The sequence below is a fragment of the Pan troglodytes genome, chromosome 13, assembly GCF_028858775.2.
Source record: "Pan troglodytes isolate AG18354 chromosome 13, NHGRI_mPanTro3-v2.0_pri, whole genome shotgun sequence".
Classification (NCBI taxonomy): domain Eukaryota; kingdom Metazoa; phylum Chordata; class Mammalia; order Primates; family Hominidae; genus Pan; species Pan troglodytes.
The window spans coordinates 72,224,727-72,249,177 of NC_072411.2; the positions used below are offsets into that span (position 1 = coordinate 72,224,727).

The window sequence follows — 24,451 nt, forward strand, 5'->3', positions numbered from 1 at the left end:
GATCAGAAACTCATGGTGTTTCCCCTGGGTTTATCTGCAGTTCAGAAAAGTGACCCTGACTACATGCTTTGACTATGCCCTTTGCTCACAAAAAGATGATTAGTTTTGATTGTGCAGCATTTGGAATGAAGGAATTTTAAAAGGTTGGGGGAATATCACATTGGAACTGTTAAATGACATGCAAACGGGATCTGTGAGAATGGTTTTGATTCTGCTCTGTGTCCTGGTAGGAGACACTAAATAGATCAGGCTCACTACCAATTAGCATCATCTTAATCTTGCCTAATAGTGAAGCAAAGTCACCAAGGATTTGGTGGATTTATCAGCTCCTCCCACAATAGTCATCTGAGGCTAACACCTCTTGGAACCTAGATCGAAAGAAAGTCCTTTGGTAATGATGTGTCATACATTCTAGTCAACAAAGACACCATTTTCTGGGCCTGAAGTGTTCTGCTGGTTTTTGGAGGAATGAGAATCCAATCTCTCATAAGCCGGACTCAGAAAATAGGTCATCGATGTGAGTTGCAGTTATTTTCCTTCCAGCTTTCTTCTGTGCTTGCTTTAGATTGCTTTTCTGCAAAGGGCAGATGCAGCTGCCCTGGCTGGTGGGCAGTGGAGGGGGATGACAGCCACTCTGGCTTTGGGCCTCTGTCTGACATCACCCAGATTCCTGGGTCCTCTCAGTTAGCATCTGCCTTTTGTCTGGGTGGTTAAATTTCTCTTGAAGGAGTAGGATAAACAGCCTCTTGAGTATTGCTTTTTACACAGACACACACCACACACACACGGCATAGTTCATAGTCACTTGATTTGCCACCTGCAGTTTATAATAGAATGGACCTGTGGGATTATAAACCACTTTATTTCTGCACAGAATTTCTCAGCTTGAGGCCAAATTGAAGGGCATTAGTCATCAGTAATTTGCAGATGTTTTTAATGTTTTTCACTCAAGAGAGGTTTCAGGCAGCTAAAGCTAAGATAAATTTCCTCATGCTTTGGTGGGGAAATGAAAAATCTGATCATTTAGTTAATCATTTGTAAGAACTGTGGGTATGTATTGTTCCTTAGTGACTGCAATATCATGACAGATTTGTTAATTTGGTAACATGACAATGTAAACAATAGTAGATAAATTCCATTATGCCATGATTCTTTTCTTCCTCTCAATAATTTTGTATATTCAAGGTTTAAAATCCATAGAACATTAGAGAAGGAACTTAGAGATCAACCTAGAGATCATTGGATTCCTCTACCAAGCTCTGTCAAATGCCAGTCCTGAATCTCTCCCCTGGAGCATCAGGATAAATGGCTAATGCATGGGGGGCTTAATAGGTGCAGCCAACCCACCATAGCACATGTTTATCTGTGTAACAAACCTGCACGTCCTGCACATGTAACCTGGAACTTAAAATAAAATAAAATTTAAAGAAAGGAAAAGAGTACATAATCAGTGGAACCATAAAGGTCAGTTCTAGTGGGAAAATTAGGAAAGGCCTCCTAGAAGAGAAGACATTTGAGCTATACTTGAACAGGCCCTATCTAGCAGTATCCAGATAGGTGGTTTGTGAAGAAGCCAGTTCCTACTCTTACGTCTTTACCATGGTTATGGTTTGAATGTCCCCTCCAAAGATCATGTTGAAATTTAATTGCCATTGTGAGAAGAAATGGGACCTTTAAGAGGTGACTAGGTCATGAGGGCTCTGCCCTTATGAATGGATTAATGCTGTTATTGTGGGAGACGGCTCCTAGTAAAAGGATAGGTTCAGTCTCCTTTTCTCTCTCTTGAGCTCTCACTCTCTTGCCCTGTCTCACTATGTGAGACCTTCCACCATGTTATGATGCAGCAAGAAGGCCCTCACCAGATGTGGCCCCTTGATCTTGGACTTCCCAGCCTCCAGAACCATGAGCCAAATAAACTTCTATTGTTTATAAATGATGCAGTCTGTGGTATTCTGTTATAGCAGCAGAAAATGGACTAACACAACTACTATGCACTTGCTTATGTATTGGTTTGGAATTATTCTCTAATTTGCTCACGCTTGTGTGGTATGTGTTTCCTTATTCTGTGTATCTCTGGGTGTTATATTTAATATTTGTACAGATTTCCTCTGACATTTCACAGTTCAGGTTTCCGATTTCTTCTTTCTAAAATCTATTCTCTAGATTTGAAAGCATTCTATGATTTGTGATTCATGTATACCATACTATAACATCTAGAAAAAATATTCTGAATAGCATACTGAGCAATGGAAATCTTCATCATGAATTTTCTAATGAGTATAAAATGTTGCTGGGCAAGTTTCTATTTAAATCATGCTCGCTAGGCTTGACTAACTGCAGACATTCACAGGGTGCATGCTGCAGAGTGCTTTACTTTCAACAAGGTAAGGCTGTACCTCCGTTAGGGACTAATTCAGGGTATTCAACAAGGGATCAGACTAGACCAATTTGGGGTTGTTAAGGAACAAAAACTAGCTCACGAGAAACTCAAATCAGCTCATGAAAAGAGGGGCTGCTTGGAAGAATGCAGTAGGAAATTTCGTGGGTTACAAGGACAGACAGCAAAACTTAGCAGGCCTCAGAGGGCCAAGATGTAGAATTCACAGTGAACCCACTCACTAATCCTCTTTGTCTAACTCTCTCAAGCATGGTCCTTTCAGTTTCTTATTTCTCTGTTTTCTTTTTCTTCTCAGGATGAGCCTCCGTTTCATATGGTTTCTGCTCTCCTCTGACTTCAGCACACATTTGGGTCATAATAGTCTCCTCTGTAGAGATCTCTTATATTTTTTTTAAAAAATATTTATTTTAAAAAGTAGAATAACATAGGCACTAGCAAAAAACATGACTAAAAATGTGTAATAATTTTAAAAAGCATATAAATTTCTCTTTTCCAAACTCTCTGATTTTTACTACCTCTCCCTAAAGTTTAAGAGTTTCCTGTGTAGCCTTCTGGAAAAATGTATATAAGGATATACACATACATAGATACATACACACAAATATACACATAAAATGACTAGAAATGCAAATATTCTTTGTATTTACACAAAAATTGTCCTCTCTATACACTATTCAACACTTTTAAAACAAATCTTAATTGTATATTTGGCACTTTCCATATTAATTGGCACAAAATTTACCTTTTTTCTTTTTGGTGGTTACCTGTGGCTACATTGTATTTAATTTTATGTAACTATTATGATTTATTAGATAATCTCTCCATGATGATGGGCCTCTAGGTTGTATCTGGTTTTCTACTGAAAATAATACTATAGTGAACAATCTTGTATGTCTATCTACTTCAAGTTTAATAGAGTTTTAGCTCTTACATCTGTTTAATGATTAAAGTTAATTTTTATATGTGGTGTAAGGATAAAGATTCTTTTTTTCTTTTTGCATATTGCTCTACAATTGTTTTAGCACTGTTGAAAAGTTTTCCTTTCCAGTATGTAGAAATATAATTGAATTTAAAATATTGACCTTGTTTGTATCCTGTAATTCTGATAAACTCACTAATTAGTTCTAGTAATGTTTTTATAAATTCCATCAGTTTTTTAAATAGATAATCATGTAATCTTCAAATTAAGCCCATTTTACTTCTTCCTCTCTAATCTGGATTTTTAAATTTTCTTTTTCTTGACTTATTATTCTGGCTTCACCACAGTATTCAATATAAATGATGAGAGCAGACATCCTTGGCTTCTGATCGTAAGGTGAAAGCATTCGGTTTTTCACCATTAAGTGTGGTGTTAACTTCAGGTTTTTCCTAGATTCCTGTATCAGATGAAGAAGTTCCTTTCACTTTCTAGTCTGTTGAGAGATTTTTGTTGTTGTTTTTAAATTTTGAATAAATGTTGAATTTTTTGCGAATGCTTTTTCTGCATCGATCGAGATGATGGTTTTTCTTTTATGTTCTGTTAATATAAATCTAAGTGTGCTTTTTTTGATTATATATGTAAAGTAAATGCCTACCAGTAGAATTACAGAGACAAAGGGTATGGGCATTTGGTAGATTTTGACTAATAATTCCTCACAAAGATTGTTTACGCTTTCGCTCATGTTGTCTCAGAGTGCTTATTTCTCTTAACACTATTATCAAACTTCTAAAAATCTTGACAGTGTGATAGGAGACAAATGGTATCTCATTATTTTGATTTGCCGTTTAAAATTTACTAGTGAGATTTAGCATCTTTTATACATTTGAATTTTTTGAGTCTTTTTCTTTTTTATTGTATATACTCTTGATAGAAAATTAGCTCCTGATGCAAACCTTCTTTTCTATTTATTTTTTGGAAAAAAGTACTTACAACAATTCTTTTGGTTGTAGAGACTTTTTTACTTGTATGCAATTATGTTTATCAATTTTTTTCTTAGGGCTTGTGAGTTTTCTATTCTACTTGAAAATATTTCTTGCCTACACCAAGACTATAATGTATTTAGCTATATTTTTTTAAAAAATTTTGAGCCACCATACTCTATTTTGGAGAAAGGAATGAGGTAGCAATCTGGCTTAACTTTTTTTCTGAACAGCCAGCAAGTTAAGCCAGCATAATTTATTGAACAGTATTATTTAGTCCATCTTTTGCCTATTGATTTGAAATGTGATTTTTATCATAAACCCTATTTCTTTGTGTATTTGAGTCTACTTTTGGTTTCTAGTCTAATGATCTGACTACTTATTTCTACCCCTGTGGCATAATGTTTTAATTACTCTAGCAGTATAACATGTTTTAGTGTCTGGTCAAATTATGTTCACTAATTATTCTTTTTAAAAATTTTCATGTTATGTGTTTTTCTTTTTCTGTTTCTTTCTTTTTTTTTTTTTTGAGACTGAGTTTCACTCCATTGCCCAAGGTGGAGTGCAGTGGCGTGATCTCAGCTGTCTGCAACCTACGCCTCCCAGGTTTAAGTTATTCTCCTGCCTCAGCCTCCTGAGTAGCTGGGATTACAGGCACCTGCACCACGCCCGGCTAAGTTTTCTGTTTTTAGTAGAGACGAGGTTTCACCATGTTGGCCTGGCTGGTCAAACTCCTGACCTCAAGTGATCTGTCTGCTTTGGCCTCCCAAAGTGCTGGGATTACAGGTGTGAGCCACTGTGACCAGCCCTCATGTGTTTAATTTTCTAATGAAGTTTAATATCATTTTGTCAAATTCTTAAAAAAAAACAAAGCGGCTGGGCGCTATGGCTCATGCCTGTAATCTAGGACTTTGGGAGGCCAAGGCGGGTGGATTGCCTGAGCTCAGGAGTTCAAGACCAGCCTGGGCAACACGGTGCAACCCCGTCTCTACTAAAATACAAAAAAATTAGCTGGGCGTGGTGGCATGCACCTGTAATCCCAGTTACTTGGGAGGCTCAGGCAAGAAAATTGCTTGAACCTGGGAGGCAGAGGTTGCAGTGAGCTGAGATCACGCCATTGCACTCCAGCCTGGGCCACAGAGTGGGACTCTGTCTCAAAAAAAAAAAAAAAAAAAAAATTATTTACTTTCAGACTAAATTTAGGAAGAATTGACATCTTCACAGTAAGGTTTTCTATCCAAGCATAAGGTATATGGTTTTGCATTTTTTTGGTCTCTTTTCATTTAATCCATTGATTTTAAGATTTTACTTTTATACATTCTGCTCTGTTCTCATTAGGTTTAGCTTTGGGCATTTTACTCTCTTTAATTCCTACTAAAATGCTATTTTCTTTCTGGCTGATTACTTTTAACATATAGAAAAATATATTTTGAAATTGCTTGATTTCTATATACTAATTTTATACTCAGCTCCTCAATGAATCAACTTAATTTTTTTCATTGTTAAACTTTGATTTTCCAGGAATAAATCATTCCACTATTTATTTTATATTCACCATCTTCCTAGGGTTTATTTCTATTTTTTTTTGTCTAATCGCAGTGGCTAATACTTCAAAAACAATGCAAAATTATATAGTGTTTGTGAGAGATACTTGTCTTTTTTCTTGATTTTTATTAGCAATGGTTATAGAAATCCATTATTAACTAAGATGTTGACTTTTGGTTTGAGAGATATGTTTCTGTGCTGTTTAAATGCTAGAAAGGAATTAACCCATTTGAATTTTTCTAATGTTCTAAAAATTAAAACAGATATTAAAACTTACCAGATTCATTTTGGATTTCCATTTTTAATGGTGTTTTATACTTTGATATATTAATGGGAAAATCATAGTAACATATTCCCTAATGTTGCATTATCTTTGCTAAATTCTAATAGCTGATTTTTTTTTCTGTGGTTTTATGTTTGTTTATTTTTAATTTTTAGTTTTTGTGGGTACATAATAGATGTATATATTTCTGGGGTACATGAGATTTTGATACAGGCATATAATGCATAATAATCACATCAGGGTAAATGGGGTATCCATCACCTCAAGTATTTATCATTTCTTTGTATTACAAACAATCTAATTATACTTTTAGTTATTTTTAAATGTACAATAAATTAGTGTTGATTGTAGTCATCCCTTTGTGCTATCAAATACTAGATCATATTCATTCTATTTTTTTGTACCCATTAACCATCCCTACTCCCCACCACCACTACCCTTCCCAGCCTCTGGTAACTATCCTTCTGCTCTGTCTCCATGAGTTCAATTGTTTTAATATTTAGCTTTCACAAGTAAGTGAGAACATGCAAAGTTTGTCTTTTTGTGCCTGGCTTATTTCACCTAACATAATTACCTCCAGTTCCATCCATGTTGTTGCAAATGACAGGATCTCATTCTTTTTATGGCTGAATAATATTCCATTGTATACATAAACCTGATTTTATTTTTCCATTTATCTGTTGATGAACACTTAGGTTGCTTGCAAATCTTGGCTATTGTGAATAGTGCCACAATAAACATGGGAGTGCAGATAGTTCTTCAATATACTGATAACCTTTCCTTTGGGGTGTACCTAGCAGTGGGATTGCTGAATCATATGGTATTTTTATTTTTAGTTTTTTGAAGAACCTCCATACTGTTCTCCATAGTGATTGTGTTAATTTATATTCCCACCAACAGTGTACAAGAGTCTACTTTTCTCCACATTCTCACCAGTCATTTGTTATTGCTTAGTTTTTTTGGTTAAAAGCCATTTTAACTGGGGTGAGGTGATATCTGATTGTAATTTTGATTTACATTTCTCTGATTATTGATTTTGAGCACCTTTTCATAAACCTATTTGCCATTTTTGAGAAATATCTATTTAGATCATTTGTTCATTTTAAAATCAGATTATTAGATTTTTCTTATAGAGTTGTTTGATCTCCTTATATATTCTCATTATTAATAACTTGTCAGATGGATAGTTTGCAAATATTTTCTCTCATTCTGTGGGTTGTCTCCTCACTTTGTTTATTGTTTCCTTTGCTGTTCAGAAGCTTTTAAACTTGATGTAATCCCATTTGTCCATGTTTGCTGTGGCTGCCTGTGCCTGTAGGGTATCACTCAAGAAATCATTGCCCAGACCAACGTCCTGGAGAGTTTCTCCATTGTTTTCTTTGAGTAGTTTCATAGTTTGAGGTCTTAGACTTAAGTCTTTAATCCATTTAGATTTTATTTCATTCATTTGCATATGGATAACCAATTTTCCCAGCACCATTTATTGAGGAGCCTGTCCTTTCCTCAATGTATGTTTGTGGCAGCTTTGTCAAATAAGAGTTCACTGTGAATGCATTGATTTGTTTCTGTGTTCTCTATTCTGTCCTGTTGGTCTATATATCTGTTTTTATGCCAGTGCCATGCTGTTTTGGTTACTATAGCTCTGTAGTATAATTTGAAGTTAGGTAAAGTGATTCTTCTAGTTTTGTTTGTTTTGCTCAGGATAGCTTTGGCTATTCTGGGTCTTCTGTGGCTCCATATACATTTTATGATGTTTTTTCTATTTATGTGAAGAATGACATTGGTATTTTGATAGGGAATGCATTGAATCTGTAGATTGCTTTGGGTAGTATGGACATTTTAACAATATTGATTCTTTCAAACTATGAACATAGAATATCTTTCCCTTTTCATGTGTGTCCCATTCAATTTCTTTCATCAGTGTTTTATAGTTTTTGTTGTAGAGATCTTTCATCTTTTTGGGTTAATTCCTAGGTATTTTATTTGCAGCTATTGCAAATGGGATTACTTTCTTGATTTCTTTTTCCAGTTGTTTGCTATTGGAATATAGAAATGCTACCAATTTTTGTATGTTGATTTTGTATCCTGAAACTTTACTGAATTTATCAGTTCTAGTAGTTTTTTAATAGTGTTTTGGTTTTTCCAAATATAAGATCATACCATCTACAAACAAGGCTAATTTGACTTCTTCCTTTCCAATTTGGATGCCTTTTATTTCTCTCTCTTGTCTGATTGCTTTAGCAAGGACTTCCAGGACTATGTTGAGTAACAGTGGTGAAAGTGGGCATCCTTGTCATATTCCAGATATTAGTGGAAAGGCTTTCAATGTTTCCCCATTCAGTATGTGGGTCTGTCATATGCAACTTTTATTGTATTGAGGTATGTTCCTTCTATACCCAGTTTTTTTTAGGGTTTTTATCATGAAGCGATGTTGAGTTTTATCAAATGCTTTTTCAGCATGAACTGAAATGATCATATGATTTTTGTCCTTCATTCTGTTGATATGATGTATCACATTGATTGATTTGCATATGTTGAACCATCCTTGCATTCCTGGGATAAATCCCACTCGGTCAGGATGAATAATCTTTTTAATGTATTGTTGAACTTGGTTTGCTAGTATTTTGTTGAAGACTTTTACTTCTATGTTCATCAGGAATATTAGCCTGTAGTTTCCTTTTTTTGATGTGCCTTTGTCAGGTTTTGGTATCAGGCTAATACCAGCCTCATAAAATGAGTTTGAAAGTATTCCCTCCTCCTCTATTTTTCAGAATAGATTGAGTAGGATTGGCATTAGTTCTTCTTTAAATGTTTAGTAAAATTCAGCAGTGAAGCCATCAGGTTCCAGGATTTTCTTTGTTGGGAGACATTTTTATGGCTTTGATCTCATTACTTGTTACTGGTCTAGTTAGGTTTTGGATTTCTTCATGGTTCAATCTTGGTAGGTTGTATATGTCTAGGAACTTACCCATTTATTCTAGATTTTTCCAATTTATTGATATATAGTTACTCATGGTAGCCACTAATGATCATTTGGATTTCTGTGGTATCAGTTGTAATGTCTCCTTTTCATCTCTGATTATATTTATTTGAGTTGTCTTTTTTTTTTTTTAAGTCTGGCTAAAGGTTTGTCAATTTTATTTATCTTTTCAAAAAACAAACTCTTTGTTTCCTTGACTTTGGTGTTGTTTTCTTCATTTCAATTTTATTTCTTTCTGCTCTGATCTTTATTATTTCTTTTCTTCTAGTAATTTTGGTTTTGGTTTGCTCTTGCTTTTCTAGTTCTTTTTTTTGTTTTGTTTTTTTCAGATGGAGTCTTGCTCTGTTTCCCAGCCTGTAGTGCAGTGACACAGTCTTGACTCACTGTAACCTCTGCCTCCTGGGTTCAAGCGATTCTCCTGCCTCAGCCTCCTGAGTAGCTGGGATTACAGGTGTGTGCCAGCATACCTGGCTAATTTCTGTATTCTCGTAGAGACGAGGTTTCACCATGTTGGCCAGGCTGGTCTCAAACTCTTGACCTCAAGTGACCTGCCTGCTTCATCCCAAAGTGCTGGGATTACAGGTGTGAGCCACTGTGCCCAGCCACTTTTCTAGTTCTTTAACATGCATCATTAAGTTGTTTATTTGAAGTTTTTCTACTTTTTTGGATGTAGGCACTTATAGCTATAACCATTCCTCTTAGCACTGCTTTCACTGTATCGCGTAGGTTTTGGTATGTAGTGTTTCTATTATCATTTGATACAATACACTTTTAAGTTTCCTTCTTAATTTCTTCATTGACCCACTGGTCATTCAGGAACATACTGTTTAATTTCCATGTGTTTGTACAGTTTCCAAAATTCCTATTGTTACTGATTTCTAGTTTTAATCCATCATGGTTGGAGAAGATACTTGATATAATTTCAATTCTTCTGAATTTTTTAAGACTAATTTGGTGGCATAACATATGATCTATCCTTGGGAGTGATATATGTGCTGGTGAAAATGTGTATTCTGCAGCCATTGTATGAAATGTTCTGTAACTATCTAATAGGTCCATTTGGTCTGTAATGCAGATAAAGTCCAATGTTTCTTTGTTGATTTTCTGTCTGGATGATCTGTTCGATGCTTAAAGTGAGGTGTTGAAGTCTCTAGCTATTAATTTATTGGAGCCTCTCTTTAGCTCTAAAATTTACATATCAGAGTGCTTCAGTGTTAGGTGCATATATTTGCATTTGTTATATTGTCTTCCTGAATTAACCCCTTTGTCATTATATAATGACCTTCTTTGTCTCTTTGTATAGTTTTTATCTTGAAATCTATTTTGTCTAATGTAAGTATAGCTACCTCTGCTCTTTTTTGGCTTCCATTTGCATAGAATTTTTTTTTCCATCCAAATAGAAGCCCAAAGTAGTTTATATTCAGTCCGTGTGTGCCTTGATAAGTGAAGTAGGTTTCTTGTAGGCAGCAGATCATTAGGTCATTAAAAAAATCTATTTAGCCATTCTGTCTTTTGATTGGAGAGTTTAGTTCATTTATATTCAATATTATTGATAAGGACTTAATTCTGCCATTTTGTCATTTGTTATATTTTCTGATTGTGTTTGTGGTTATCTCTTCTTTCTTTCCTTTGTTTCTTTTTAGTGAAGGTGATTTTCTCTAGGTATGTTTTGATTACTTGCTTTTTATTTGTTGTGTATCTGTTATGTTTTTTGATTTGCAGTTACCATGAGGCTTGCAAATAATAGCTTATAATCCATTATTTTATTAATAAACTAATGATAACAGTGATTTCATAAGCAAACAAGCAAAGAGAAATTAATGAGAACTCTACACTTTAACTTCATCTCCCTGCTTTTTTGGCTGTTCATATCTTATTGTACTGTCTATGTCTTGAAAAGTTGCTGTAGTTATTACTTTTGATCAGTTCATCTTTTAGTCTTTCTAGATATGTATAGTTTACACACCACAATTAGTGTTATAATATTCTGTGTTTTTCTGTGTGCTTACTATTGCCAGTGAGTTTTGTACCTTCAAATAATTTATTCTTGCTTTTTGACATCCTTTTTTTCAGATTGAAGAACTCCCTTTAGCATTTATTGGAGGTCAGGTCTGGTGCTGATCAAATCCCTCAGCTTTTGTTTGTCTGGGAAAGTCTTTATTTTTCCCTCCTGTTTGAAGGATATTTTGGATGGATATACTACTCTAGGATAAAAGTTTTTTTCCTTCAGCAATTTAAATATGCCATGTCACTGAGGAGTCTGCTGCCAGATGACTGGAGCTCTTTGTATGTAATTTGTTTCATTTCTCCTGCTGCTTGTAGGATCTTTTCTTTATTTTTCACCTTTTGCAGTTTGATTACTAAATGTCTTAAGGTGGTTTTCTTTGGGTTAAATCAGCTTGGTGTTCTATAATCTTCTTGTACTTGAATATTGATATCTTTCTCTAGGTTTAGGAGGTTCTCTGTTATCATCCCTTTGAATAAACATTCTACCCCTTTCTCTCTTTCTACCTTCTCTTTAAGGCCATTAACTCTTAGATTTGCCCTTTTGAGGCTACTTTCTAGATCTTATAAGTGTGAGTTCTTTTTTTTATTTTTCATTTTTCTTTTGTCTACTCTGACTTTATATTTTCAAATAGCCTGTCTTCAAGCTCACTAATTCTTTCTTCTGCTTGATCAATTCTGCTGTTGAGACTCTGATGCATTCTTTAGCATGTCAGTTGAATTTTTCCATGCCAGAATGTCTGCTTGATTGTTTTAAATTATTTCAATCTCTATTAAATTTATCTGATAGGATTCTGAATTCCTTCTCTGTGTTATCTTCAATTTTGTTGAGTTTCCTCAAAGCAGCTATTTTGAATTCTCTGCCTGAAAGGTCAGATATTTCTGTCTCCCCAGGATTGGTCCCTGGTACCTTATTTAGTTTGTTTGGTTAGGTCATGTTTTCCTGGATGGTCTTGACATTTGTGGATGTTTCTTTGTGGCTAGGCATTAAAGAGTTAGGTATTTATTGTGTTCTTCACAGTCTGGGCTTGTTTGTACTTGTCTTTTTAGGAAGGCTTTCCAGGTATTCAAAGGGACATGAGTGTTGTGATCTAAATTTTTGGTCACAGCAGCAATATCTGCATCAGGGGACACCCCAAGCCCAGTAACACTGTGGTTCTTGCAGACTCATATAGGTACCACCATGGTGGTCTTAGATAAGATCTGGAGGAATTCTCTGGATTGCCAGGTAGAGATTCCTGTTCTCTTTCCTTACTTTCTCCCAAACAAACAGAGTCTCTCTCTCTCTCTTTCCTGAGCTGCCTAGAACTGGGAGAGGGGTGACAGAAGTACCCCTATGGCCACCACCATTGGGACTATGTGGAGTCAGACCTGAAGCCAGCACAGTACTGGCTCTTGTCCAAGGCCTGCAGTAACCACTGCCTGGCTACTGCCTACATTTACTCAAGGCCCTAGGGCTCTGCAGTCAGCAGGTGATGAAGCCAGCTAGGCTTGTGTCCCTCCCCTGTAGGGCAGCAAGATCCCCCTGGTCCTACATGGGCTCAGTGATGATGTCTGGAAGCCAGGGCCTGAGTCAGAAAACTTAGGGATGTACCTGGTGCTCTATTATACTGAGGCTGAGCTGGCACCCAAGCCACAAGACAAAGTCCTTCCCACTCTTCCCTCCCCTTTGCATAGCAGAGGAGTCTCCCTGTGGCCACCACCCAGGCCGTAGCAAGAACTGCCTGACTACAGCCAATGTTCATTCAAGGCCCAAATGCTCTTCAGTCCGCTTATGATGAATGCTGCCAGGCCTGGGACTCTCCCTTCAGGGTAGTAGGCTTCCCCAACCCCTGGCCCAGGACAGGTCCAGAAATGCCATCCAAGAGCCAAGGCCTAGAACTGAGGACCCTAAGAGCCCACTTGGAGCTCTACCCTACTGTGGCTGAGCTGCTGCCTAAGCTGCAAGACAAAGTGTCCTTTACTCTTTTCTCTCCTTTTCTCAAGCAGGAGTCCCTCCCCATTGCTACCACAGTTAGGTAGGTCACACCTGAGGCCAGCATGTCTTTGAATCTTACCCAAGGCCCGCTGCAAATACTGCCTGGGTACCACCGCTGAATATTCAGGGCCCAAGTGCTCTTATTAGCAAGTGATGAATCCTGTCAGGACTGGGTCCTTCCCTTTAAGGCAGCAGGTTTCCTTCTGGCCCAGGGTGTGTCTAGAAATGTCATAGAGGAGATAGGGCCTCAGGACTCTTCCTGGTACCCTGTCCTACCGTGGCTGAGCTGGTATCCAAGCTGCAAGACAAAGTCCTCTTTACTCTTCCCTCTCCTCTCCTCAAGCAGAAGGAAAGAGTCTCTTTCAACCCCAGGCGCTGCACTGCCTGGGGTTGGAAGAGGGGTGGCACAAATACTCCCTTGGCTCTGGCTGATGTGTTACTAGGTTGCATACCCATCAAGTCCACTGGCTTTGAGCCCAGCACAGCGTCAGGACTTGCCCAGGAATTGCAGTCTTTGTGGCCTAGACTACCTTTCAGATTTCTTTAGAACCCCAGAGCAATTTAGTTCACAGTGGTGAGGCTTGCCAGAACTCAAGTTCCTATCACTAGGAGGTGCAATTTCCCCCCGGCTAGGTTGTTCTAAATGCTTCCTCCATGGGTGCTGGCTGAGTTCTGCCTGGTGTTACTTTCCACTGTGACAGGGCAGTACTGAGTTCCAATGCAAAGTTCCCCAGTCACTGTGCTCTCCCTCCCGCAAGTGCACAGATTATCTCTGTGCCACATGGCTGTGGCTGGGAGATTGGGGGAAGGGTGGCATCAGCAATTCAAGATTGTCTGTCCTACCCTCTTCAGTGTCTCTTTCAGTAATATGAAGTTAAAACCAGATATTGTGATCACTCATCTGATTTTAGGTTCTTATGAAGGTGCTTTTTTGTGTGGATAGTTTTTCAGTTTGGTGTTCCTATAGGGAGGACTATCAGTGGAAGCTTCTGTTTGGTCATATTGCTCTGCCTCTAACTCGAGATTCTCCTATTGGCTGATTTTTAATTTAGTATTTTTATACAGGTATTCTGAAGTGAGGTTGATTGCAGTTTTATTTTTCTGTGCTACTTTTATCATGTTTTTGTAGGAATATTTTGTAATTTTACTCTAAGTGATTTGAAGTTTTTTCTTCATGACCTGGAAAACATAAATAGCATTGGAATTATCTTTTTCTTTCTTCATGACCTGGAAAACATAAATAGCATTGGAATTATCTGTTCTTTGAAGGTCTGGAAGAATTTATTGTTAAAACCATCTGAGCCTGTGGCTTTTTGAGGGCTAGCTCTTTTTTTTTATTATTCTGAATTTCTTCCATTATATGTCTACTTAAGTTTTCTATTTCTTTTGGGTTCAATTTTTGTTATTTGTATTTATCTAAGAAAGCATTCATTTTATAATTATTTATAATTACAAAAAATATTTACTTATTTAGCGATTTTCAAAGTAGTCATATAATTTTTGAATTTTTTATGCATCTTTTTCTTTTCTATTTTTATTTGTGTTTTCCTCTTTTTCTTGATTAATCTATTTTATCTATTTTATTGTTTTGTCCCCAGAGAACAACATCTTTAATTTAATTATATATTCTACTGTTTTTCTGTTTTCTAACTCATCAATTTCTGCTTTTATTTTTTCTTCTACTTTCCTTATGCTTATTTTATTTATCTATTTCTACCTTTTTGAATAGAATATTTAAAAAATTTCTTTTTAATTATAATTTGCTTGGTAAAATGTTTAATTCTATAACATTTTGTTTTTCAGCCCAGCTTCTTAAGTTTTTTGCTTGATAGTATCTTCAACATTTTTATTTTTATATACTCTGTAATTTCATTTTTAACTTTTTGTTTTATATCAAGACCCAAAAGAGTTTTAATATTCTCAGGTGGCTAGGTTTCTTCTTTCTATTATTAATATTTAGTTTTATTGTAGTGTGGTCAGGGAAGATTTTTCAAATTTCATTTTCTTGGAATGTATTGAGGCTTTACTTTGTGGCTTAATGTATTCCTTATTTTTAAAATTAAAATATCCCATTAGTGCTTGAAAATAAGTTTTATGTTAAATATGCACTTACTGATGTGCATCTAATAGGTTAATCTTTTTATTGTATCATATATTTCTTATTGTCACCTTGTTCTGTCATAGCTGACAATGTCTTTTACTATTATTGTGTTTTGTTTATTTCTTCTATAAGTTTATGCTTTTATGAATTTTGACACATTGTTTTTGATACTGAAGGATTTATGACTTTTATAAGCTTATTATTGATTTAAAGTCTGCCCATTCTAACAGTATACAGAATAGTATCTGGTGCCTAGTAATTGCTCAATTACTATTGTTGAATGTAAAATAACCCTTTATGTTCTTTGATAGTTTTTAACTTTACTCTTTTCTGATATTAATATTATGATTCTTTTTGGTTTTGTTATCATTTACCTGGTTTATCTTTGACTTCTTTTTTTTACTTTTAAAGTTTCTGAGTTATAGACTCTTGAACAGTTTGTTTTAGATGTGGATATCTATAGATCTGTTTTTTCTATGTTTTGACCTTATTAAAGAATCTTAATTGATACAACAGATATTTACCTCTGTTTTTAATGTGCCCCTCACCACCACCTCCACTCGTCCTCTCTTACTCCACAGATTGTCTTTTTGTTGTTTGATGTTTGTATGTGTGTTCATATGAGTAAGTGTGCTTTTTTTGTTGTTATGTCAAAGACGTATAGTCTATTTTTAGGTCTTTTAGAGATTTGATAACTTTATAGTGGTTTTAGCATCCATTTAGCAATTTATCAGTTATCTATTGCCTACTTACTGAAATTAGTGAGAAAATTAACATACATATTTTCTCCTTATTAATATTGTCTTTTTGCTTGGTTACCTTAATTTTAAAGAGGATATTTAAATCTCAGTTTCTTAATTTAGCATCTAAAAAATAAAGAAAAATGAGGAAATTTCACCCTTATTTTTCTCTCTGTTTAATTTGATTATTTACTTTTATTTTTGAAATGTATAACATTTCCCTTTTGTAAACATACTTCACACTGTTGATTAGCTTTATTTCTAAGTATAAATGGGTTCAGTTCTTCTTATCAGACTTTTTACTAGGGCTTCACATTTATCTCTTGGTTAGCTGGATTTTGGAATCATGTGACTTTTTCAGGAAGGACTCAAGCTGTTGCATGTCTGAAAGTGTCTGTTGTTGTCTTTATACTTCAACAACAGTTTGGTTAAATATAAAAATATTTGCTCATACTTTTTTTCCCTTCGAAACTTTGTACATTCTGGACGTGGTGGCTCATGCCTGTCATCGCATCACTTTGAGAGGCCAGGGTGGGAGGATCACTTGAGCCCAGGAGTTCAAGACCAGCCTGGGCTGTTAGGAAGATCCTGTCTTTACAAAAAATAAAAATATTTAGCCAGGTGTGGTAGTGTGCACCTGTGGTCCCATCTACTCCAGAGGCTGAGGTGGGATGATTGCTTGAGCCTGGGAGGTTGAGGCTGCAGTGAGCCATGATTGTGTCACTGCACTCCAGCCTAGACAACAGAGGAAGACCCTGTCTCAAGAAAAAAAAAAAAGAGCTTTGTTCATATACATGGTTTACATATTTTTCTGGTTTTGAATGTTAACTGGAGAGAAACCTGAGCTTTTGTTTTATTTGCTTTTATTTGGTTTTGGTTTTGTGTGTGTGTGTGCATCCTATTGTATTAGTCAGGGTTCTCTAGAGGGACAGAACTAATAGGATATACGTATATATGAAAGGGAGCTTATTAAGGAGAATTGACTCACATGATGACAAGGTAAAGCCATCTGCAAGTTGAGGAGCAAGGAAGTCAGTGGTCGATCAGTCCAAGTCCCAAAACCTCAAAAGTAGGGAAGCTGACAGTGCAGCCTTCTGTCTGTGGCCAAAGGCCTGAGAGTCCCTGGCAAACTACTGGTCTAAGTCCAAGAGTCCAAAAGCTGAAGAACTTGGAGTCTGATGTTTGAGGGCAGGAAGCATCCAGCACAACAGAAAGATGAAGTCCAGAAGACTCAGCAAGTCTAGCCCTTCCGCGTTCTTCTGCTTGCTTTATCCTAGCCGCTCTGGCAACTGATTAGATGGTCCCACCTAGATTGAGTGTGGGTCTGCCTCTCCCAGTCCACTAACTCAAATGTTAATCTCCTTTTGCAACACCCTCACAGACACCTCCAGTGATATGGGCAGGAGACAGGGAAACACTAGGTAGAAGAGGGCAGTCACCTGGCAAAGACCCCACCCACAGGCATGGAAACCCATGGCCCCAGTGGGAAGAGGCATTCTGTTTTCATGCCCAAAAGTTGGCTTTTGGCATGCCACACCGTCCTGTCCTGTACCCATGTAAACCTCAAACCCCAGGCTCCACAGAAGATGAGAAGAACAGAAGAACGGCAGAACGGCACAGCAGAGAGAAGAGAAGGAGCATCTGAATGCCAAGAGGAATTCAGCTTGGGGTGGTTGGAGAAGAGATCTGCCACTGGACAGCCAAGCTTCAGGGGAAGATCATCTTCCCACCCCATCCCCATCCATCCCACTGAGAGCCACCTCCACCACTCAGTAAAATCCCCGCATTCACCATCCTTAAGTCTGTGTGACCTGATTCTTCCTGGACACTGGACAAGGACCTGGGTACCGAGGGCACTGAGCTTGTTAACACTTAAGCCGTCTGTGGACAGCAAATCTAAAAGAATGCACTGTAACACATGCCCACTTGGGCTTTGGGAGTTTTAGGTACCCACCTCTAGATGCTAGCACGAGTCTGGAGCCCCCAAGGCGCTCACCCCAGATCCTGCACCTGCCTATGTGCTCCCCCTCCCATAAGGAGTTTGAGCAGACACACAGCCGAACAGTCAAGCCACACCCCTGCAGCATGTCCTATGAGAGGGGTCAGGGAACTCTGCCATTTCACCAGGAACAATAATTTGGATCTTTTAATCCAAGCAAGTTGACACTCAATATTAACCATCACACATATACCTAAAAATTTGTTTCTCTACCTTGATGTTCAGTAATTTTAACAGAAATATTTGTTTTTCTGAGAGTTGTTCATTTTTCCCTCAGATTTGTGGGTTTCTGAGTGTTAGGGGCAGCCACAATTGATGGATATGAGCTTTACTCTTCTTTCTGAAATGTCATTTAATGTGCATATTAGGGTCATTCCACCTGATAGGAGGCAACTCCTACAGCATAGCTTTGGAAATGTTCCTCATTTTAGAATAGAGCCTGATTATTTCTCCTACTTCCTTTTAAGAGCCTAGTATTGGCCAGGTGTGGTGGCTCATGTCTGTAATCCCAGCACTTTGGGAAGCTGAGTCAGGAGGATCACTTTAGCCCAGGAGTTTGAGACTAGCGTGGGCAACACGGCAAGACCCTGTCTTTACTCTCCACCCCACCAAAAAAATTAGCTGGGTGTGGTAGCACATGCTTGTGGTCCCATCTATTAATACTTGGGAGGCTGAGATATGATTGCTTGAGCCCAGGAGGTTGAGGCTACAGTGGGTGGTGATCACACCACTGCACTACAGCCTGGGTGACAGAGTGAGAGCCTGTCTCAAAAAAGCCTAGTGTTGAGTAATACATGTAAAAAGTTCTTAATAAATTCTTACTGAATGTATAAGTGAATGAACCTAGACTCATTTTCTGCTGCTGTCTTTCCTTCTCTGTCCATTTTTCTCTAAATAAAGATGAAACTGCCTTTGCAAAAATTATATCAGTGAGAAAATTATGGCAGTGGGGAAGATTTGATCTAGCTAACCCCTCTAGTGCTGTTAGCCTTCAAGCTGCCTTCAGTTATTCCTGGGTTAACTTTAGGAGACATTTAGTTTATAGTTTAAATGATAATAGCCCTTCCCCAAAACTCAGCTGCCTTTGCAAAGCTAATGAGAGAGCACCAGGCTAGGAGAAGGAGAGGAGCCTGAATTCTGCTAAGGTGTAGACATACCTGATTGGTAGCCATTGTTTTGGAGGTCACAAGATATGCAACTTCCCCAATTACTCCTGCAGATAACATCACTATTTTTGAACCTAGGATTGGTCTTTTGAGATATCTTTTCAGGTTTTTTTTTTTTTTTTTAAACATGTCTGACACCTGGCTCCACCTGGATTGCCAACTCCTCCTGTGGCCCCACCCAGCAGCAACTCAGAGCAAGAGGACAGCTTCAACTCCCTGTGATTTTATTTCTGACCCAACCAATCAGCAGCAAGTGCCCAGTGCCTCGCCACTCCCACCCGTTCCTTCAAACTGCCTTTGAAAAACCCCTAACCTTCAAGCTTTCAAGGAGATTGATTTGAGTAATAACTCCATCTCCCACATGGTGTGGCCAGCCTCATTTCAAACTTTCTTTACTGCAATGCCATGAATTGATTTTGTTTGTGCAGTAGGCAGGAAGAACCCATCAGGCAGTTACAGGGAGTGTTGCTGAGATTTTTCAATATTTTGTTCCTTCACCATTTGGCAAATCCCATCACACTCTGGGAGAAGAGAGTGAACTGCTTGAGCAGTGATTCTTGGGATCTTCTCTCATTTTCACTGAATGCTACTCTACAAAAATTATGGTGTGAAGTTATATCCCTTCTTTTGTTTGATTATTGCTAGTATATTTTGATTTGTTTGCTGGATTTCAAGTTTCCATTTTAGTGTTGTTCATTCATTCAGTTTTAGGGAAAGGAGATACTTGACTTCACTTTGCCATCTCACCCCAGAAGTCATAAAAATTTTTGAAACAAATTCAGAACCTCCAGAGCAGAGCTCAGTTTCTTCTTCCTCCTCATATTTCTTGTAGAATCTAGTATAGCTTGAATGGGATTGGAATTTATTAACTATTTACTGAATGCATAAATAACATTTTATGGTAATTTTGGCTAATTTATGACCTGTTATTGAAAGAAGGGTAGATGGTGTACAATCACCTTGAAAAAAGTATCATTTCTGATTAATCTTAAGAGGTGATGGGCAACGCAGCAAGGAATGTGCAGTAAGACATGGGCGAATCAGCCACACGTCAGACTGAGCATGCTTAGTGCTCACTGCAACCCTGAAGAATTGAGCCTATCTATTGCTTTTGACCTAATGTGGGAAATAAGCTCCTAGGGCCTCTGAAAAGATATGGGTGAATGATCAGAAATTTATCAGGAGCACCTTTCTCCTTTGGGTTTTTTTTTTTTCCCCCTTCTTCACTAAACACATCAGTTTTAAGGGCACCATGTGAAATTTCATTTTTGATTCCTTTCATTGCTAACGTCAAGGCCCACTTTACACTATTCTTCATTTTCCCTCCAGGCCTTTCACTGGCTGCTTAAGGGCAGTCCGCCCAGCTAGTTAATGTGTATTTCTCTCTTCTTTTATGTGACTCTGTTTACACTTGGGCAGACATAGCTTCATGCCAATGGGCAGTTTCTTTTCAGGGACAAGATGAGAAAGATCACAGAGCTTTGTAGTGATGAGTGGTTTTGTTCATCTCAGTTTCTGCATGTTGATATTCTTTCTGTTTTCCTCCTTCAGGAGGAAGGAACAAGAGTTGGACTAGAAGAAGAAAGTCATTTGTATTCTTCTGACTATTGATTTTCCTTCTACCATTCAGCAGTTCAGTAGTTTTGCGTAACTACAGCTGTTTGGGCTGGGACATCAGCCATATTGTGGGACTGACTATATTTCAGTAAGCAAGAAGTAGATTGGGAAGGTGAATTTCTGACAATATGAGTGTGGGTGCTTTAAATTTACTTCTTTTCACTCAAGTTATCTAACATAGAGTGAGGATAAAAAAGAAGAAATATGAGTCAAATGCCTGGTTGTACACTGATGTTGGGGATTAGCTCCCAGTGTCTATCAGGGAGCCCTCATGAAGGTTACCATAACCTAGGGACAAAGGTGTTAGACTTACAGTTTTCAGCCACTTTCCCTGGCAGCAGCCACCATTCAGCAGCCTATCAAGACAACTGTCCAATCATGACCAGAACATCCTCTTTGGCTGTTTTACTCTCTCCTGTGGTGTGTACATAATTTCCATTTTTAGAATCATGTTTTTAGGATGTTTCAGAGCCATGTTACTCCTCCACTCTATCTTTTATTACCATTTCTTAAGGAGGGTTCAAGTTCTTTTTCAAAAAATTTATTTATAATAGAGGAAGAAAATAAAAAGTAACATGAGGTTGCTGGTTAAGAAATAAAAATCTTTTTGTTTCAAAAGTCCACTGCCCCCAGTTCTGTGATCTGTTGCACATAACAAATTTTTCCCCCAACCAGGAAACATCTGTATGGATTATTTCACTATAATCCTATGATGCTTGGACTTGAATCGCTTCCAGATCCCACAGACACCTGGGAAATTATAGAGACCATTGGTAAAGGCACCTATGGCAAAGTCTACAAGGTAACTAACAAGAGAGATGGGAGCCTGGCTGCAGTGAAAATTCTGGATCCAGTCAGTGTAAGTAACAGTTGTAAATTATAACCAGAATTTGGTGTTTTATGCACACTGAGTTTTCAACTTCTTTTCTTGATTTTAGGTTTAATTTTCATGAAACCTGGTATGAAATCTCAAAATGGGTCATGATTTGTCAGCTTCTCTGAATGAAGGGACTCCACTTGGAGTTAAAGCTTCCCTTGACTTTTGTTTCTTGTCCATTTTACTGTTGTGTTGGTTTGGGACCACTGGGATCCTCAAAAGTTATTCTCTTGGAAAGAGTAATATATTTTACTACCTGGTCTTTCTGTAAGTTACAAAGTGACCCAGACTTGTGATATTCAATCATCATCTTACGCTGACATCTTATTTTAGAGCACCGGGGTTATAATGCTGTATGCTGTTTTGCACAGTGAGGTTTTACATGTCCTATCCTGTGATAGGTCCCTTCAAGCAAGTTCTCCATAACTGCTTTGAAAATTCAGACACTTTTCTATAAAAAAGATATTTGTGATAGTATTATTAAAGAAAAAAGAATATCATAAACATTATTGATATAATTATGTAATAATAGAAGGTGTAGGTTGTAATAAATAGAATGTAATAATGTAATACTAGAAGGTGTAGATTGATATCTGAATGTCCATTGTTAGATATTTTGAAGATATGGTAATGAGATTGAAAATACATAGTACATATGTTTTACTAAGTACTTGAGCATGATGTCATATCTGTACCCTTCCTTACACATTAGATTTAATCCAGCTTGCATTTTTCTACCCTGTTTAGGATATGGATGAAGAAATTGAGGCAGAATACAACATTCTGCAGTTCCTTCCTAATCATCCCAATGTTGTAAAGTTTTATGGGATGTTTTACAAAGCGGATCACTGTGTAGGGGGACAGCTGTGGCTGGTCCTGGAGGTAAGAGGCTCCCATTGGGTAACCAGTGATTTGAACAGAGTGCCAGAGGCCAACAGATGCTTTATTACCTAGAGGGTGTTTTAAGGTACACATTTGAGGAGTAGGTCCCTCCTGCATGTCACAGGTACCTCACCAGATGTGACATTCTCCTCCACAGTTCTTACAGGTAGGCCTTATGCTAAAAATATTTTTGTTTCTCTGCTTCAGAGGTTTAATAATCTTTTATTCTAGTACAGGGTGAATATAGGAATATAATTGAAAACATTAATTTTCTTCCCTAACATTTAATTGTAAACATGTTTGAATTGATTGCAACTCATTTTCAAAAATTGTTAACCCAAGGTTTACTTGGCTTGCCAAGTTTGGATTTGCCCACTCATGTTCATTAGTCCTCATTTTAGATTAGGTTTCCTGAAAACTGACTCTGAAAATTGTGTATGGAAAGTTTGTTGGAGAGTTCTTAGCAGAGATAGACCTAGAAAAAAGTGAGGAAGGCAGGATCAGGCAAGGGAGACACTGAACAGCAATATGGTCATAACAGAGACCTAAGCTGGTCCTCTGGGAAATGGAGAGCTGGAAAGTTTTTGGAATGTTGTCCTGAATTGTATCTCCACATCAGCCAATCATTGCCTGCATGCCATCCCTGCGAAGGAGCGTGACTTTGGGGGAGTCAGTTCTCTGAAGTGGATGCCAACTTGGGTGAGGGGTGCAGCTGAGGGCTGGGAGCTGTTCCTGTTTCTAGCAGCATCCACTGTGAAGAGGGAATCTGAAGGGAACAACACTGTATCCACTATAGTCCTGCATTTTTTTCTCCAACAAACCTTCCATACACAATTCTCAGAGTCAGTTTTCAGTTATTAATGGGAATGAATGTGTGCATCTGGGTGCAAAAGAGTCAATTCCGAACAAATACGATTCCCTATGAGGCTAAAATGACAAGGAAAATAATGACAGTATATGAATTAATATATTAGGACAGGTCTATCGCCACATTCTCACTAGGCCTACACTGTTTTATTCTGGGCTCTGACCCTCTGAACCAGCTTATGTCTCCATGTCTGAGGTCACGTAGGTGACCCAGCACAGTGTGGACACAAGTGGAAGCCTTAAGAGAGAAGCACCAGGGGAGAAACCAGCCCTCACTTCACTGTCTGGTACCTCTTGTCCACATGTTTCTGGCTCTGGGAGGGCCTGAGCCTGGGACAATACGTACTGGCTGCCATGGCAACCGTGTTTGGGGAATTCATTTGTTATATTCAAATGGGATAATCTGCAGGGAAACTGGTTTGAATTTATTTCTGTCACATCAGTTGCCTTCCTCAGAATATAAAGATGTAAGGGATTTTGGTTTTCTAATTATCTTTGTTCCTTTAGTTGACTGGTTAAGTCATATAACACACTTCTTTGGGGTTTTATTAACTCCCCCACCCCCACCCCAAGAATATTAGGATTTTATCTTGCCAATGAAGCTGTTTAACAATGCTATTTGGAAATGATAAAGTACTGTTCCTGGGGTCTCTGATTATATTTGTCTTCAGCTCTGTAAGATCTCTGTGTTTTAAACCTCGTTGTAACTTAGTAATGGAAGTACAGTGACCAAGGAACCTCAGTTTCTGCTCATTTTTAACTCCTAAAAAAGGCTCATATCAGACATAGAGAACTGAAACTTTCAGGAATTTTTGAGGGCCTAAAAAGGAGCCTTCCCTCCATGCAACCAGGCAGGCAGGTGGGCTGCTCATACCTGAGGCCACCTGGTGAATGAACATCCTTCCTGATGAGGAGTGACCCTCAGACATGGCAACTCAGGTATGGCCAAAGCAGCCAGGAAGTAGCACATGGCCTTGAAAGATGAGAAAGAGCCCAGAACTATGAGCTGAGCCTTGCGCAGGTGCTCCCTTGCCACCTGTTTCTAGCTTTTTCAGGGTGACCACAATAATGAAGCCACCCTGAGACACTGAATTATTCATACCTCTGCAATACAA

At 37.8% G+C, this 24,451-nt stretch overlaps 1 protein-coding gene across 1 annotated transcript in view; it reads left to right on the forward strand.

Moving 5' to 3' along the window:
- Window positions 1-370: 370 nt before the first annotated feature.
- Window positions 371-24,451, forward strand: part of MYO3B (myosin IIIB) — a 477,280-nt gene continuing 453,199 nt past the window's right edge. Inside the window, exons 1-3 of the mRNA XM_525960.6 lie at window positions 371-517; window positions 21,386-21,569; window positions 22,335-22,469. Coding sequence (XP_525960.6) covers window positions 516-517; window positions 21,386-21,569; window positions 22,335-22,469 — 321 coding nt within the window. The 5' untranslated portion in view covers window positions 371-515. The remainder of the gene's footprint in view (window positions 518-21,385; window positions 21,570-22,334; window positions 22,470-24,451) is intronic.